The 15243-nt window shown below is 37.5% G+C and overlaps 1 protein-coding gene across 2 annotated transcripts in view; it reads left to right on the top strand.

Annotated features, from left to right (window-relative positions):
• CERS6 (ceramide synthase 6) overlaps positions 1-15243 on the top strand; it is a 276665-nt gene that overhangs the window by 229529 nt on the left and 31893 nt on the right. For both annotated transcript variants that reach the window (XM_033112505.1, XM_033112504.1), the window contains exon 8: positions 1870-1976. In XM_033112505.1, the coding sequence (XP_032968396.1) occupies positions 1870-1976 (107 nt within the window). The remainder of the gene's footprint in view (positions 1-1869; positions 1977-15243) is intronic.

Raw genomic sequence — 15243 nt, 5'->3', positions numbered from 1 at the left:
ATAGATAGAGGTGCCCTCAAATAATGATCTATTATTGCATTTAAGCAGAAATCCCATGCAGTAAAATTGATTGAGTCTACTATAAAAGCAGTTAGTCAAGGTTTGAAGTACATTAACACTTTATTAAAAAACTCTGGCCCCTACAAGATTATAAAACAGAAAAATAGTCCTAATGGGCTAGGATATGTCAGATGATAGTTTGGCACTATGATTTTTAAGTGCTTCAAGCGAGGCTCTCTCTCTTCCACATATTTCTTAAAGGAGAAGTATAATTACTATAGGAGCAATCCTCTGAATATCAGTTACCATTTGGTTAAATCCTATGTATGCTTGAAAGTAGAAATTTATACAGCATTCTACAGTTTTGAAATCAATCCTGTGCAGTCTGCCAACTTTAATCTCTGTGGAAATGGCTGGCATGATGTTTGATACAGCCATGATTCAGAAAATGTTGGTTGAATAGTCATGTACCACTTTAATCTAGAAAAGAAAAATAATCCAGAAATCCTAGTCACGTGGCTTAAGAGCAAATGTTCTTCGTCACCTGCATCTTCTTTGATATTGTAAAATATTACTTGAGAATATCCAAATAATGGGATGTGTTGACAGTCAACGCTTTGAAGTGGGATCTATAGCCTAGACATTTCCCAAAATAATTGATGTTTAATGCTTTTTATTGACTACTGGTGAATGAACATAAAAGAACAACTACATGGTTACCTAGCCAGAAATAGGCAGAAGATGCTTTTTTTTTCTGAATATAATTTGTGGTGTCACACCCAAAGTATTCATGAAATTAAAAGTTCATCTTGGCTTCCACTCAGTAAATAGATTTTCCCCTTAGGAATATATTTTTCTCAGTGTTTTGTATTTTACTTAAATATATTATAGTTTCTGTAGATATTGTCAATAGTCTTTTCAGGTTTCACTCAGTTAATTTAACTTTCCAAGAAATAGGAAATAATATTATGAATTCAAAAGACATCTTCAATTTGTAAGCCTGTCTGTGGGTGCTTGTGAATTCTAGGTGAAAATGTAAAAAGAGGTCATCAAGCAAAATTATGTTTTCGGTGTCACCTCTCTTTACATAGACTCATCCATAAAAAGTAGATGGTAGAGAAGGGGTGTGATTTCTTCCCTACACTAATTTATAATACAAAAAGTGGTCACTTAAATCCCTATCATAAATATTAGCATACTTCTCACAGACATTTTGAACATTAGCGACTTTCATCTAGAAGATGACCCGTTAATGTAACTTTGAAAATTATACCTAAATGGATTCATTGAAAAAAACATGATCTTGACACCTTCTTCATTTCTAAATTTATGAGACTAAGCCAAGACACTGTCTCCATAGAATACTCCTTAGGCCTGTCGAAACAAAACCTATAAATCTAAGTAGAGGGAGAAAAAAATGCAGAAAAGCTCCATGTATTCTGTATAAAGTTTGGGGCCACAGTGTTTGGTACTCAGCAAAGGTTTAAAGGATTACATAACACTTTCTATTTTGACCTGTTATGCCAAATCCCTATTTTGGTACCTTTGGCTAGCTAATATCTTCAGTAATGCAAGAATTTTCTTATTTTTCTGTTTTCCTGAAATCAACCATATAATTGAATTTTTTCAGTTTGCTGAATATTGTATTAAATCTGTAACAATCAGTAGTTCTACTAATGACTAATGCTGTATTTCACTCAACTTATGGGTAATTTATGAATACTGATGCATGATGCATGACATTCCAAAGTAGCAGGCAATTTTATGCATCTGATCACTTGTAACTTATAGGAGACTTGTGCATATTGAAAGAAGGTTTTCATTTATCAATTTATCTAAATTAATATGTCACATTTTTTCCTTTCCTAGGCTGCCAAAATGGCAAATTACGCCAAGTTTCAGAAAATGTGTGATCTCCTGTTTGTTATGTTTGCCATGGTTTTTATCACCACACGACTGGGTATATTTCCTCTCTGGTGAGTATCCCATCTTTCTGATAGAGCCTCCCCTTCCAGATAGGCTTTATGAACCATGTTTCTTTTGAACTTCACTCCAAATACTTACAGGTTTAAAGAAAGTGAGGGAGGGACTCAAGAAACAGCTTGATTTCTTCTTCCAGAAGAGGGTTGCACTCTACTGATATTTTTCCACAGGATAGTTAAAGAAGAATGTGGCTTACATAGGTTCTGGAGCCACAGAAAGTTGTCAGCCATTTTAGGTTCAGTCTAGGGTCTGATTCAAAAACCTTAGCCATGAAAGTTATAATTAACAAAGGAAAGATGATGTTGCAACCAGTTATCTATCAGGGATCCTCCTGTACCAGGACTGGCAGCAACAGCATGACCAGAGAACTTGTTAGAAATGCAGTGTATTAGGAACCACCCCAAAGTGACTGAATCACAAACTCTGGAGGCTGGGCCTGGCAATCTGTGTTTCGATAAGTATGCCTGATAATTCTGCTGTGCACTAAAGTTTGAGAACCACTGTCCTATGTAATTCTCCTCATCAGCTATATTTATAGCTAAAGCAGATGGAAGGTATCTAAAACAAATCCATAAAAGTTCTCCATGGACCCTGAATGTCTGAATATGTTTTGTTTTGTTGAGAGCTAAGAAAACAATGACAGATTTTGAAGGAATTTGACAATTCTTTCTATTGAAAATAGGTCCACAATCATTAATCATTTTTTGGAAAGTCTATTACTTGAGCTAGGAAAAAAATGAGCTCTCTATATCACTTATAGTCTAGCATTGATGGCAGATTTGTTTTTCTATTTTGAGAAATTGATTTGAATGGGAAATTAAAGCAATGGAAGTAGGAGAAAGCCAAACGGGGAAGGGATGAAATAATACCTTGCATTTCAGCCCCAATAGAAAAATATACACAAATTAATCATACACACGTGCGCGTGTGCGTTCACACACACAGACACACACACACACACACACACACACACACACACACACACACACACCTTCTCCTTAAGGCTCGCAGCCCTTTTTTGGTCATTACTTATTATGAAAATCTTTTCCAAGCAGCAGAATTCTGTGCTGACAACTGGCATTTATAAAACCTTATTATAGTTTTACATAGTTGTAGGTAGGAAATATTGATGTAATTTTTAGTATAATGTATCTATATTTATTTCAGGATTGGGGCTCTTTCAAGATTACTAGCAGAACTAGTGGTAAGAATTTAAATAGAAGAAATTCAAGTAAAATCCAGGAAATATTTCTCAAAAGAATAATAGAAAGCTTTTCCTATTTGGGATTTCTGAGAACCTGAGTTTTAAAGAAATAAGCATCACTCTCAAGTACTTTGATTTATTAGGTTGGTGCAGAAGTAATTGTTGTTTTTGCAATTATTTTTAACCTTTTACACAGCAATTACTTTTGCACCAAACTTATACTTATTGCCCTTTAAGGGTAGATTCAAATTCAGACGCATCTCTTCTCCTGCCCTCTAGTTACTGTGTAAGAAAAGCTCTTCAGGGTCAGTCTAAAACTTCCAGTCTTTGTCTTTTCCATATTGTTTGGGTGTGGACTCTTCAATATACTGCCATTTTTAATGCATTTGGTGAATTTATTGGGCACTTACTGTGTAACCAGTACTGCGCTGGGGTCTGAAAATTCAATGAGACATCGGGCTTCCTTGGGGCATTTGCGGTTGAATCCCTCCAGCTCCCTTCAGTAATCTGGCTTATAATTTGAGGGGCCTAGAATTTATTAGTTATTTTGTGACCATTTACTGGAGATAAATAATCTGGTAATATTAAATACTTTGTTTGAGATGTATTAAGGAGCTCTGACAGCTCATAAAGCATTATATTGATATTAGACAGAGTATGTGTGTGTGACATAGTCATTGGTGACTGGAGGGGAGCTGCTGGAGGTAGATTGGATTTCCATTTAACAAGCATTGCAGAGACTTATTTCTCCTTCAAATATCTGTGCTTCATCGGAAAGAAGCAAGAAAGGTATTCCCTGTTCCCTCTACTTCTTTTAGTTTTCAGTCCATTTACTTTGGAATCACCACAGTAGCTTCCAGATTCCTCGTGACGATACTTGTATTTGTGTTCTCATGTGAGCCATCAGAATTGTTGTAATTAGAGTGTTTGATAACACCTAGTTCTTTGTGTTGTGTCTTTAGTTTATTTGTGTTTTTGCCTCACAAAGACAACATAAATGTGAGAAGCCTTTTCAGAATTATGCACTGCTCAGACTTCTCTTTTGGTTATAACACATCCTTCTAGAACAGCACTGTCCAATAGAAATACAATTCAGGCTTCATAGTCATTTTAAATGTTCTAGTAGCCACATTAAAAAAGTGAAATGCTGACCTCTATTTAAATGTTTATTTGACTCCGTATATATAAACTATCATTTGAACATGTAATCCATATTAAAAATTATTGAGATGATTGCATTTTTTATTGCATACTAAAAATCTTCAAAATAGAGTATGTGTCCCACAATACTGCATCTACTCAAAAGTCTATGTGTTTTAGCCTTTGTGTTATAGTTGGACAGTCAATGATTTGATCCTTTCTGAGAGTAAGTCTATCTATCCATCATTGTAAACTTGTTACCATTTTTATTGATCTGCTTCTGTCTTCCCTCAACTCCATTTATGTGCAATCTCTGAAAGTTCCGAACAATTTTCCTATATTTTATGAAGCTGTGATTTCAATTGGCACAGAGTATATTGTGCTTCATCTCATTATAGCATCCATCACAATGGCTACTCAGTCATATTTGTTGAGTGAATTAGGTACTCTTTATTCTAAACGGTCTCACTTTGTTCTCTTAGTTGAGCTCCTTAAATTGTTGTGAACTGGATAGGTGCAGCTTCTCCCTTATTAAACAGAGAACCCTGATTCATTTAGTCAGTGATTTACCCAGTCTCTCTGGATGCTGGTCTCCTGACATTGGTTCAATTTAGCAAGCACTTACTAAGTTCCAGTTGTTCTTCCTACAACACAATACTATCTTCTTTAAGGAGGAGGCCATAAAGCTGTTGATGAGATACATTTCTGGCAGTTGTTACATAAAAGAGAGTCGTTTTAAAATGATTGTCCTTATCATTCTCCCCAGCCAAGATACTATATTGTAAGCATTACGTTAGAATCTGGTAACAAAAAGAGAAATCCACAAAGATCTTGAAAGGGAAGTAGTATGCTGCAGTCGATAAAAGACGGCTTGCTGTGAGTCATGGTTCTGCCCTCACTGTGTGTCTGAAGAGCACGTGTGTAACTTCTCTGTATCTATGTCCTCATCAGGAAAATAAAAATAATAGCAATTGTTCCACCTACCTTACCAGGAAATGTTAAGGATCAAATTAAATATTATTTGTAGCAGTGTTCTTTATAAAGTACTTTATAAATAGTATGCATTTAAAAATGTATATTATTGTTAAAGATAGCCATTTCCATTATGGCCAAGTGGTCAGAAATTTTTGTTACATGGTATAACCATCAATTAATCTAGGTTAAGGAACTATAACCATAAATTATTTTGAAGTAAAAGTTTTAAATGCTCTGTCCAATTATGAGACTCAAAATATCTTGTTTCAGTCATTTCTGTTCTGAGTGAGCATGTAACATTGGGCATGCACCAACCAGGTTGCCTCATTGCCCCAAATCCTAAAGGACCGTACCTATCCTAAGCCACCACAAGTAACCATTACTTTTCACAGAGTCTCACAGAATTTCATAAAATGCAAGTATATGTCAGGCTATTTCTTTCCTGCAAGTCACGGACTAACAAGCCAATATCCAGCCAAAAACGGGCATATCAGTTGCCAGAACCTCTTCTTATGGCCTAATGATGACTTTCCACATCCCCATTCATATCCCTGTTCACCAGAAACGCGAACCTCTGGGCTACAGGAAAGTCAATTATGTGCCTTCAATGGTCTGCAGCTATTCAGACAGAAGCATGTGACTTCTCAGAATGTTACTTTCTGTTGATCTCTATCCTGCAAAGTAGGGGATTTATTTGCTGATTTCTACTCTCTGAAGGTCTCTGCAATGAAACAAACAAACAAACAAACAAACAAAAACACACACATTACAGAGGTGCCCTAGATTTTTCTTTTTATCATTTTCCATAATAAGATTTGAAATCCATCCAGATGTATATGGGAATATCATCTTCATTCCTGATTTATTTTTCAGGACATGTTTTACTGAAATAGTGTGGCTTATCTGCTTTTCTGAATATTTAATGAGATCAGTCTCAGAACTCACAAATTTGGAGAAGTATTTTGTTTTTCTTTCTCTAGAATCCCATGACAGATTTTCTCTGGAATTTTCCTTGGTGTTGGTCTATGTTAAATATATTTGAAAGATCAAAGATGAAACCTGAAATCTTAAGCTGTTAGGTATTTTGGCATGCTTTTAGTTATACTGACATGTATTAGTATAACTTAATATCTTTAAAGGCGGGGTAGAATTGTGTGGAAATAATGTCTATTGACATGTATTGTCTCTTTTCATGTGAACATAATACTTATAATATAATCTCAAGATTGAGGGATTAGACCAGGAGTCAACAAACTCCGGCCTGTAGAACAAATCAGCCATCACCTGTTTTTATAAATAAAGTTTTATTGAACCACAACCTTGCCCATCTGTTACATGTTGTCTTTGGCTGTTTTCTGCTACAATGGCTTGAGTAGTTGTGATAAAGTATATGGCCCGCTAATCCTAAAATATTTACCAGCTGGATCTTTACAGAAAAAGTTTGCCAACTCCTGGGCTGGGTCATTAAAAAAATTAGTCTGATGAGTAGGCAGTGGGGGGGTGATGTATTAAATGTATTCAGTCTTTGGATGTTCTCAAGAAGTATTGTCTGCCTTAGGCAAAAAACATGCAGCTATTCTTAATAATGTGTGTGGGGGTGGGAGGAGGCAGACTATGATCTCAAGTAAGCTTTTTCCTTTTGTGATTTGAGTCAAAAAAAAAATTCAGTATCCTAGTAACGCTCTCGACACAGAATTAACGTCTTAAATGTTCTTCCCTTTCTCCCAATCACTGCAGAGAATCATTTGCTAGGGAAAGAGAACACGTAAAAAGATTATTTTCTCAAAGTATTATGAAACGTGTTTACGTATCATCTATGGAAAAAAATCAGTATGGCCATTTCATCTGTTTTAAAAATATCTGAGTATTATAATAAAGTCTAATACCAGGGCCAGAAATTTGAAAAATATATATATTTGATCAAGGATCTCACTTATTTGAAAGTGATGCTTTATGGAAAATATTGTAACAGATGAAGAAGCCGCATCACTTCTTTTCCGTTTGCTTATGTGATTATAAAACACAGTTGTCTATCAGCCTAGTCCTCTCCTCCTGCATTACCCTCACGTTCCTGACTGCGGTGCCTGGGTTTTTCCTGCCAGCTGGCCTCTCTGGCCACACCTAGCCACTTTCCAATAGTCCTGAGCTCAGCCTGGGACCAGCTCGTGCCTGCCCATTGCCTCCTTCCCAGTCTGGACCAGCACCTGAGCTACCCCAGAATCCCTCCCTGCAGAATCCCCGTCTGCAGAGCTCTATGGTACTGTCAGTGGAGGCCACCCTGGCTGTGTTCTCAGAACTTTCATTCTCAGAACTTCATCCATGCCTTTGACTGTCACTTGTGGGATGGCAGTGTAGCCAAGGAGAAAGGGCCACATCCCTGCAGTAATGTTATTCCTTGTGGGGATATATCTTATCAGGTATTGTTATTTAATGTTTTATGACTTGAGGACAAGGGAGCAAACCCTTTGTAAACTCCTCATAAGAAAGGAACCACTTGTGCTTTATAGATCTCTTCAATGCACTTTCCTGGGAACCCGCTGCATGTCAGGCACAGTGTGGATGTTGGGCACGTAGATATTGATTAGGTCACGAGCCCAGGAACATACAGCATTGCAAAACCATCAGTAAATATTGGTTAAATAAGTAAGTGAAATTGCAGAATTTCCCATGCAGAATTTCCCATGTTTGGTGCTATCATGACTGAGACTTTGCAGCCCACGTGTACTTTTCCTTCTGATACAGACAAGCCAGCCAAAGACAAACCCGACAGTGACTCGGTAACTCTCAAAAGCATGGGCATTCCAGCCACTGAATTATTTTGCTCAGACAGAATTTATAGAAACAGAATAGTGCAATTGTTTCATAAACTCTGCCTTTGTCCGCAGCAGGTAATAAAACAGAAATGCTTAATATAAAATGCTGAATGTCAAAGAATTGTAAATACAGGCGTTAAATATATGCATATAAAAAAGTCATAAAACAAGTAGATATACTGAAGATGCAAGCTGTGACTAGGAGCCTGCTTGAGGGCACGGTGAGTACATTGGCACAATGATTCCTAATGAGAGAGCCACACAGAGAGGAAGCTGTGGAGAGGTTCTAGGGCAGTGTACAAGGGAACACTTGTTCAAGAGAAGGAGAAGTAGAAAGAAAAAGAAATAGAGCCTCATTCCTCCAGCCAGGGGTTGACCCACGAACGTGAACAAAAGCACACAGAACACCATCACAATGTAGTAATTTTTAATGCTGCCCAAGGGCCCTGGACAGTTGTTCCCAGCCACCATCCAGGACTTCTCATCCGGCTTCCATCAGTGTCAGGTTAGCTGCCCAACTTCACATTGGTAGCAAGCTCTGCATCTCTCAGAGCAACTTGCACCAACTCAATTTAGCTCTCCTTTTTTTTTTTTAATGGACAGCATATGAACCCACACCCATTTTTCACAGACACTGATGTCTTAGACTACTTTGTATTCCATACAATCGACACCCATGCTTTAGAATTGTCAGAAAAATGAATATTTAATTTGATTTGTTGGTTGCTAATCCATTGTATTATGATCTTTGAATTATATATTCTTTGGGTCTGAAGAAAGGCAGTAAGCAGCATTCATTGAAATATATTTTAAAACTTTTTGAAGAAATGGTTCTGAATACATTCCATTTTTCAGTGGCTTATCAAAATGGCCAGATTGAAATAGTTCCAATGTTTTTACATTCTGAGAGACAAAGAAGCACTATTTTAATTCCTTAACATTTTTAGATTGTCTTTTTAATTGAAACGTAAATGTTATAAAAATGTATTTAATGAAATGGAATAGTCTGTTAACTGTAATTTTACTGTCCAGTAGTGTATGTTAACCAAATAAGTAAATATTTGGGATTATTTCCCAGCATCGCCTCCAGGGAGTGCCCTGGTTACCAGTGCTCCAACCTGGTCTCCTATCTTCTCACCTGCTGTGCTCTGCAATCATAGTTGGTGGTAAAGATGGTAACTTGGAAAAGCAAAAGATTATGATCAAATAATAGTAAAATATTTTTCAGTGACTTTTTATTATGCTTTTTAACTCATAATAAATGAAGAAAACAAAATAAGGAAAATTTTCTGTTTATCATTATGTTAACTACTCCCATTAATCAAGATTTTAGTCCAACAATTGTCCTTGTTCTTATCTGCACATATATAAGAATGTTTTAGCTCTTGTCTGCTATTGAAGGGCAAAGACCTTGAAAAAGCAATGACTACTTTAAGTTGATTAATTAAAGCACCATGGGGACACATCCCAATCGATCAATTCAGGAGCTAACGAGGAGCACTGAAGGAATTTTTCCATGAGTATAAGTCTCTTAAATGATCCCCCTTTCCCAGAATACTACATTACGTTAGGAGCACAATTTGCAAAGTCAGCGGTTTATTAAAACAGGTCAACCCTTTCCTACACATTAAGTCTACAGTATCGTTCAGAAATAAGTCAGGTGCTTCACAAAAGAGGTTAAAGCTGCCGTGATGAAGCACAGAAGAAAGGGGGCATGGATGTTTCTCTCAGTAGTGAATTATTCACGGAGCCTGTGCCCCTTTTCTTTTCCTAGCCATATGATTGCATTTATTTCAAATTGTGTCTCCTCACCTCATTCAAAAATTTAATTAGATGTTTGAGTCCCCTACTCCCAGGAGCAACCACATGGCATTTTCCTGAAGCTATTCTGGTGCTATTATTTGATAATCATTCATTTCCTTGTCTCCCTTCTCCACTCAAGACTGAGTTGTGACAGGGCTGGGACCATGTCTTGTTCTCCTGAATTCCCAGTACCGTGACAATACCTGGTATGCTGTAAGTGTGCTGATTTATCCTGCAGTAGATCTCTATGATTTATTCTAGGTGTTAATTCGGAATTTACTTTCATAAAGGTGTTCTCCCCAAGCAGTAGTTTTTTAAAATTTATTTCAATATAATAGAATATCATCCTTATTATTTTCTTTCTCCCTAAATCAGGGAGGAATATTCTGAATGCCAAAGTAATGCTTATTTAAATTCCCTCTTTTCTTGAGCTGCATATCCTAACCTAATTCTCCTACCATAATTTGCCCAGCCCAGCATGATATCCCTCACAGCTAGTGTTTGGCACAATCTCTCTTTCAGGCATAGAGTTGAGGGGATTGAACTTTGGGTGATCCACGCTGAGTGGACGTACTGACTTGTGACTTTGTGACTATTCTTTTGTTTTGAAGCTTGATTTCTACCCATTCTTCAAAGGTTTGGGGAAGATGATGAAAGATTGCCTATTCTGAAAATAGCTGCGTGTGTAACTAGGATCATTGCTTATTTTTATCTTCTGGCCTATTTTTCTTACAAAGAAAAGGTGAAATAAAGTGGTACTCCATTGTGTATACATGAGACAGATCGATCGATCGATCGATAGATATTTTATAGATATTTATCATATATAAATAACTTGTTTTAGATATCTAATATATTTATATATCTTATTTATCATATATAAATATATTTATAAATATAAATATCTATATCTTAAGTAAATATATATATTATATTTATATGTTTTATTTATGTCATATATTGAAACTTTGCTTATTCTTATCAACATCAAATAAATAATCACAGCAGCTGCTTCTATGAGTTCATGGGGCTTTCTTTTTAGTAATTAAAAAGTGATGAGATTATTGACTGCTGCCTGCTGCAAAAGGAATAAAAGGAATAAATTGAATGATGTATTTTCCACATAAATTGGCCTTAATGGCTTCGAGATTTCAGATAAGGCAATTCTATTGCATTTACATGAAAACCTAACAGATTCATTAAAACTGCATTTTGCTGACACTTTTTGTACCTGAGATGCTACAAACAGGTCTAAAACATGCACACCATCATTTCTACCCATGTCCCTGGGCCAGTACCTTGACCTTGAAAAATAGCCAGTAGATTTCTAAACCATTTGAGAACAAATCCAGACTGTTTTCCCCTAAGCCAAGAGTGAGAGAGGTTAGTTTTTCTTCTGCAAATGAACACCCTGTCCCCGTTCTAGTGTGCAGTAGCCACTTGCTGCTGCTTACTGTTTCTACACCTGAGAACTTCTTCGCAGTAAAAATGATGCACTTTCCTTTTGGAGAAGGGAGAAAAATGTTTGACAGTCAGGTATGTTAGTCACTGGGGTTGTCATTTAACCAAGTGAATATCTAATAGTTTGATAGCAATATATAAAGTTATTTTTTTTTCTAAGGTATAAGCAGCTTAACTTCAGCACAGGAGAAAGACTAAGCACATTTATATTGAATTCTTCCAGCAGTAACAGAAGCCTTTGGTGATTATGAAAACAACTTGAAAGTAGATTGAAACGTGATAATGGTGGAGGGGTAGGTGGGGGGGTGATAGGGTTCTAGCCCAAGAATAGAAACATGCACATGTGCTAGTCATCTTGTCTCATGACAAATGTACTTTGTCCTTGGGAAAGTTTCTCGGGCCTTCTTTTTGAACTAATCCAAAAAAAAAAAAAAAATCGACAGTAGTTTATATATTTTAATCGATGTTCGGAAAAGAGTCAATATCAAGTACTACAAAGGAAATGGAGATAAATGAGACCACTGGTATGTAAAATTGTACGTATGCTCTTCTTCGTCTGTAAAATGAGAGAATTGGAATAAATATCAAAGATATCTTCTAGCTCTAAAATTTCTTGATTCTATAATTTTACAATGAGAAGTGGGTCAGGTGGTCTTCCAGTGGGAAATTTTTGTAGAGTGATCCCTGCAAGGGATTCAGAGTGGGGGACACAAGTGGGTAGTAATCAAGAAGAGACAGTGGAGACAGACAACTTGTTTTAAAAGTTTGCAGTGTATAGAAGGAAAGAAATCAGATGATTATCGGATTAATTACTGTATCAAATAAAGATTTTTTATAGGATACTGGACATCTGTGCTTCCTTTTAGAAGTAGAGGAGAAAGAGTACTTGTAGGTGTTAGTGAGGAACCCATGAATTAAAAAAGTGACTCCAGCTTTGAGAGAAGTGAAGAAAGGGAGGCATCTAGTGTTGGTTCCAGTGAGATAACTTCTCAGGCACCCATGATTCCTTGCGTCTGTGTAAGGGAACTGATGGTGGTGAAAAAAGCAGAACACTGAGCCAGCAAAATCCCAGAGGATTAACAGCCAGGTGAAAGGACAGCCTTCTAAAAGGACAGCTTGTCCTTTTGACGCATGAGGCAAGGAAAAAGAGAGAATGAAAGACTGGGATGGAGGGAGATGTTCACATGATAGAAATGTAGATCTGATGGTCTGTAGTTTTCTTAACAAGAAAACCACAGTCATACCTGACAAGATTTGAGAATTCCATTGGGATATGGGTGAGAGTTCTGGAGAATGAGAACAGAGCTGTGACAGGAGCTCATTGCGCTTTGAGCCAATGGTCAGTGAACTGCAGTCACTTCCTGGGAACTTTGACCATTGAATACCAATGATTCAGTTCATGTATTATGTTGTGACCATCCAAATTGGTATATCTGCTCTCTGAGTATTAGCAAAATTTTCCTGGATTCCTTGGGACCCCAAACCACTAACCATAACTATTACCTATTGCACAAGATCTCAGAAAACTGAAACCCAGAAAAGTGAAGTGATCTGCCCAGGTCCGCAGTGAGTTTTCATCATGGTCAAGGATAGAAACGTAACTTTGTTTTCTTTCCTAGTGTTCTATGTGCACAGGGCATCAGTAAGGCTGTGTAGTCTGAAGAATAAAGCCGCAGACTAGGCTGAGGCCATAGCATTGGCTCTGCCACTGATTTGGGGATGACTCATTATCTCTAGGACTCAGATTTCTTATTGGGAAAAATTTCCAGTTTAATATCCTAGGTCTGAAAGAATGTGCAGCAGCTTCAAGGGCCAATTGAAGTTAGTACCAAAGGTCCTGGCTCCTGGGATTTCATTAACTGGCTTCCAGCAATTAGGGGATTATAGAAGGAAGAGAAGTTCATCATTCCAAGAAAGCATTTAGTAATGAATTAACCACTTGAAAGATCAGTGCCCTCTCCACTATTCCTCTCTCCTGCCATCATTGCCTTCCTCACCAGTCTGGTGAGATGACAGAAGAGTGTCAAAACAATGCAAGTCAGTGACAAAATGAAATTCTACACGAGGCACAATATGCAAGATCTTATGAGGCCAGTGAAAGGGATGTTGGACCTCTGCTCAAAACATACCAAAGCCGTTGCCAAAGGAGGAATTGGCAGACCATTTGACAATTGAAAAAGGGAAAATCAACAAGGATGGCAACATGATAGGTACTTCAAAAACGAAAGATATGAATTTCAAGGAATTGTGAGGGACCCTTGGGAAAATGTTGAAGCCCTCAAATATTCTTGCGCCTTCCTTAAAATTGTCATATACTCTACCACTCAATTTTGAAGACAGTTCTATAATGCTCCCAATCAACACTTCATTCATTTTTCATTTGTTCTCAGTATTAAAACATAGTTGCCATTATAAGCTAAACTTGGTTAAATGGAAGATAAAATAAATTCATTTTTCTGAATTTTATCTTGTTTCCCAAAAGTCTTGATTGACTCCTTTATTCACTGTTTTCTAGGAAATTTATATTCAATTTTAAGTGAATTCGCTTTAAATGGTTTTTTCTTGGTGGCAATGTCCCTTTGATTGGTAGGACCTCCTGTACTCAGAACTTAAAGTGGGTGTAATGTTTCTCTGATTTTCTAAATCCAGTCAGTATAACCTAAAAGAAAAAAAGTAAGTGACTGGGGGTCGAGCAGGACGCGATTTTCGCAGCATTAATGGACAACCTCCAGCCCAGGGGATACAGGGAGCCTGTGTGGGATCAAGAACCCTGTTGACCTTGGCCATGAGATTCAACCTGTGCAGGAAGTTCAGAGATTCCCAGGATGGAGCAGGTAAAAGGAAGGAATCCAGTACTTGGAGGTTTTATATTGTCTTTGTGGTTTTATTTTTTTTTTTTTCTGAGTTTAGCTTGAGTTTTCACGTTCTGTATTACAAAAGAAAAAAGGGTTCTTCCCGTCTCCTCCTATTGGGAAGGGTTTAATAGACTCTGTTCTCTCCTCTACAGGTAGAGATGTCCTTGGAGTAGGGAAATACTTTTACCTAGATGCAAGAGATGCATGATTTGCCTGTTCATGGAGGCAGAACAACTGAAAAACAATTTGAAAATAACCAATTGGTTTAAATTAGTGAGTTTACATTGAGTATGCTTTTCCTTTAATTCGCTTAATCCCCAAAAATCTCATGAGGAAGCAGCAGTTAATATCTTTCAAGGCAGCCCATCCTGCTGTTCAGCTGAAAGTCTTTTTCTAACCAGTTTCTACATTGCCTGACAGAGACTAAAGCTACTCCTCTTTTGGGATTCTCACTAGCCATGTACTTTATTAACCTAAGGGTCCCAGGAGATCGTAATGGTTACTGGTTTGGGGCCCAGGGACAACGGGGATTTTAGTATTGATGCCCAAGGTGCCCAGGAAGCGTTTGCAGCTCGCTAGCCATTGGCTCAAAGTACAGCATATAATATTTTACTCTTTCTATATTGGTAGCAACATCTAAATGATGTGTTTTAGCTGGGTCCCCTGAGAAACAGATGCTGAGATGGAGTTAGGAGTGCCAGAGGTTTATTAGTGTTCAAAGGTAAAGGGAACGAAGCAGGAGTGGGTCAGGCAGAGCTTCAGACCGTAGATCTGACTGTCTTGGCCAGCCCAGCAGAGAACCCTAGAGCAATGATTGCTTGTTACAGGAGTCCTGGGTTGGGCTAAATGGGCAGCCCCAATTATTATGGCATGTTTGGCCCAGGCCTCAGCATCTTACACACTGTGGCAGATTCTGAAGGCACTACCTCTGTAGCCTGCCACCTGACTGCACTGCTCACAGCTGAATGGTGATTTCTTTCTTGAAGGGAGATCTGATCAGCACACCTCC

The sequence above is a fragment of the Rhinolophus ferrumequinum genome, chromosome 8, assembly GCF_004115265.2.
Source record: "Rhinolophus ferrumequinum isolate MPI-CBG mRhiFer1 chromosome 8, mRhiFer1_v1.p, whole genome shotgun sequence".
Lineage (NCBI taxonomy): Eukaryota > Metazoa > Chordata > Mammalia > Chiroptera > Rhinolophidae > Rhinolophus > Rhinolophus ferrumequinum.
Note: the sequence above shows the minus strand (reverse complement) of the source record. Positions and strands in the feature narration are given on the sequence as shown.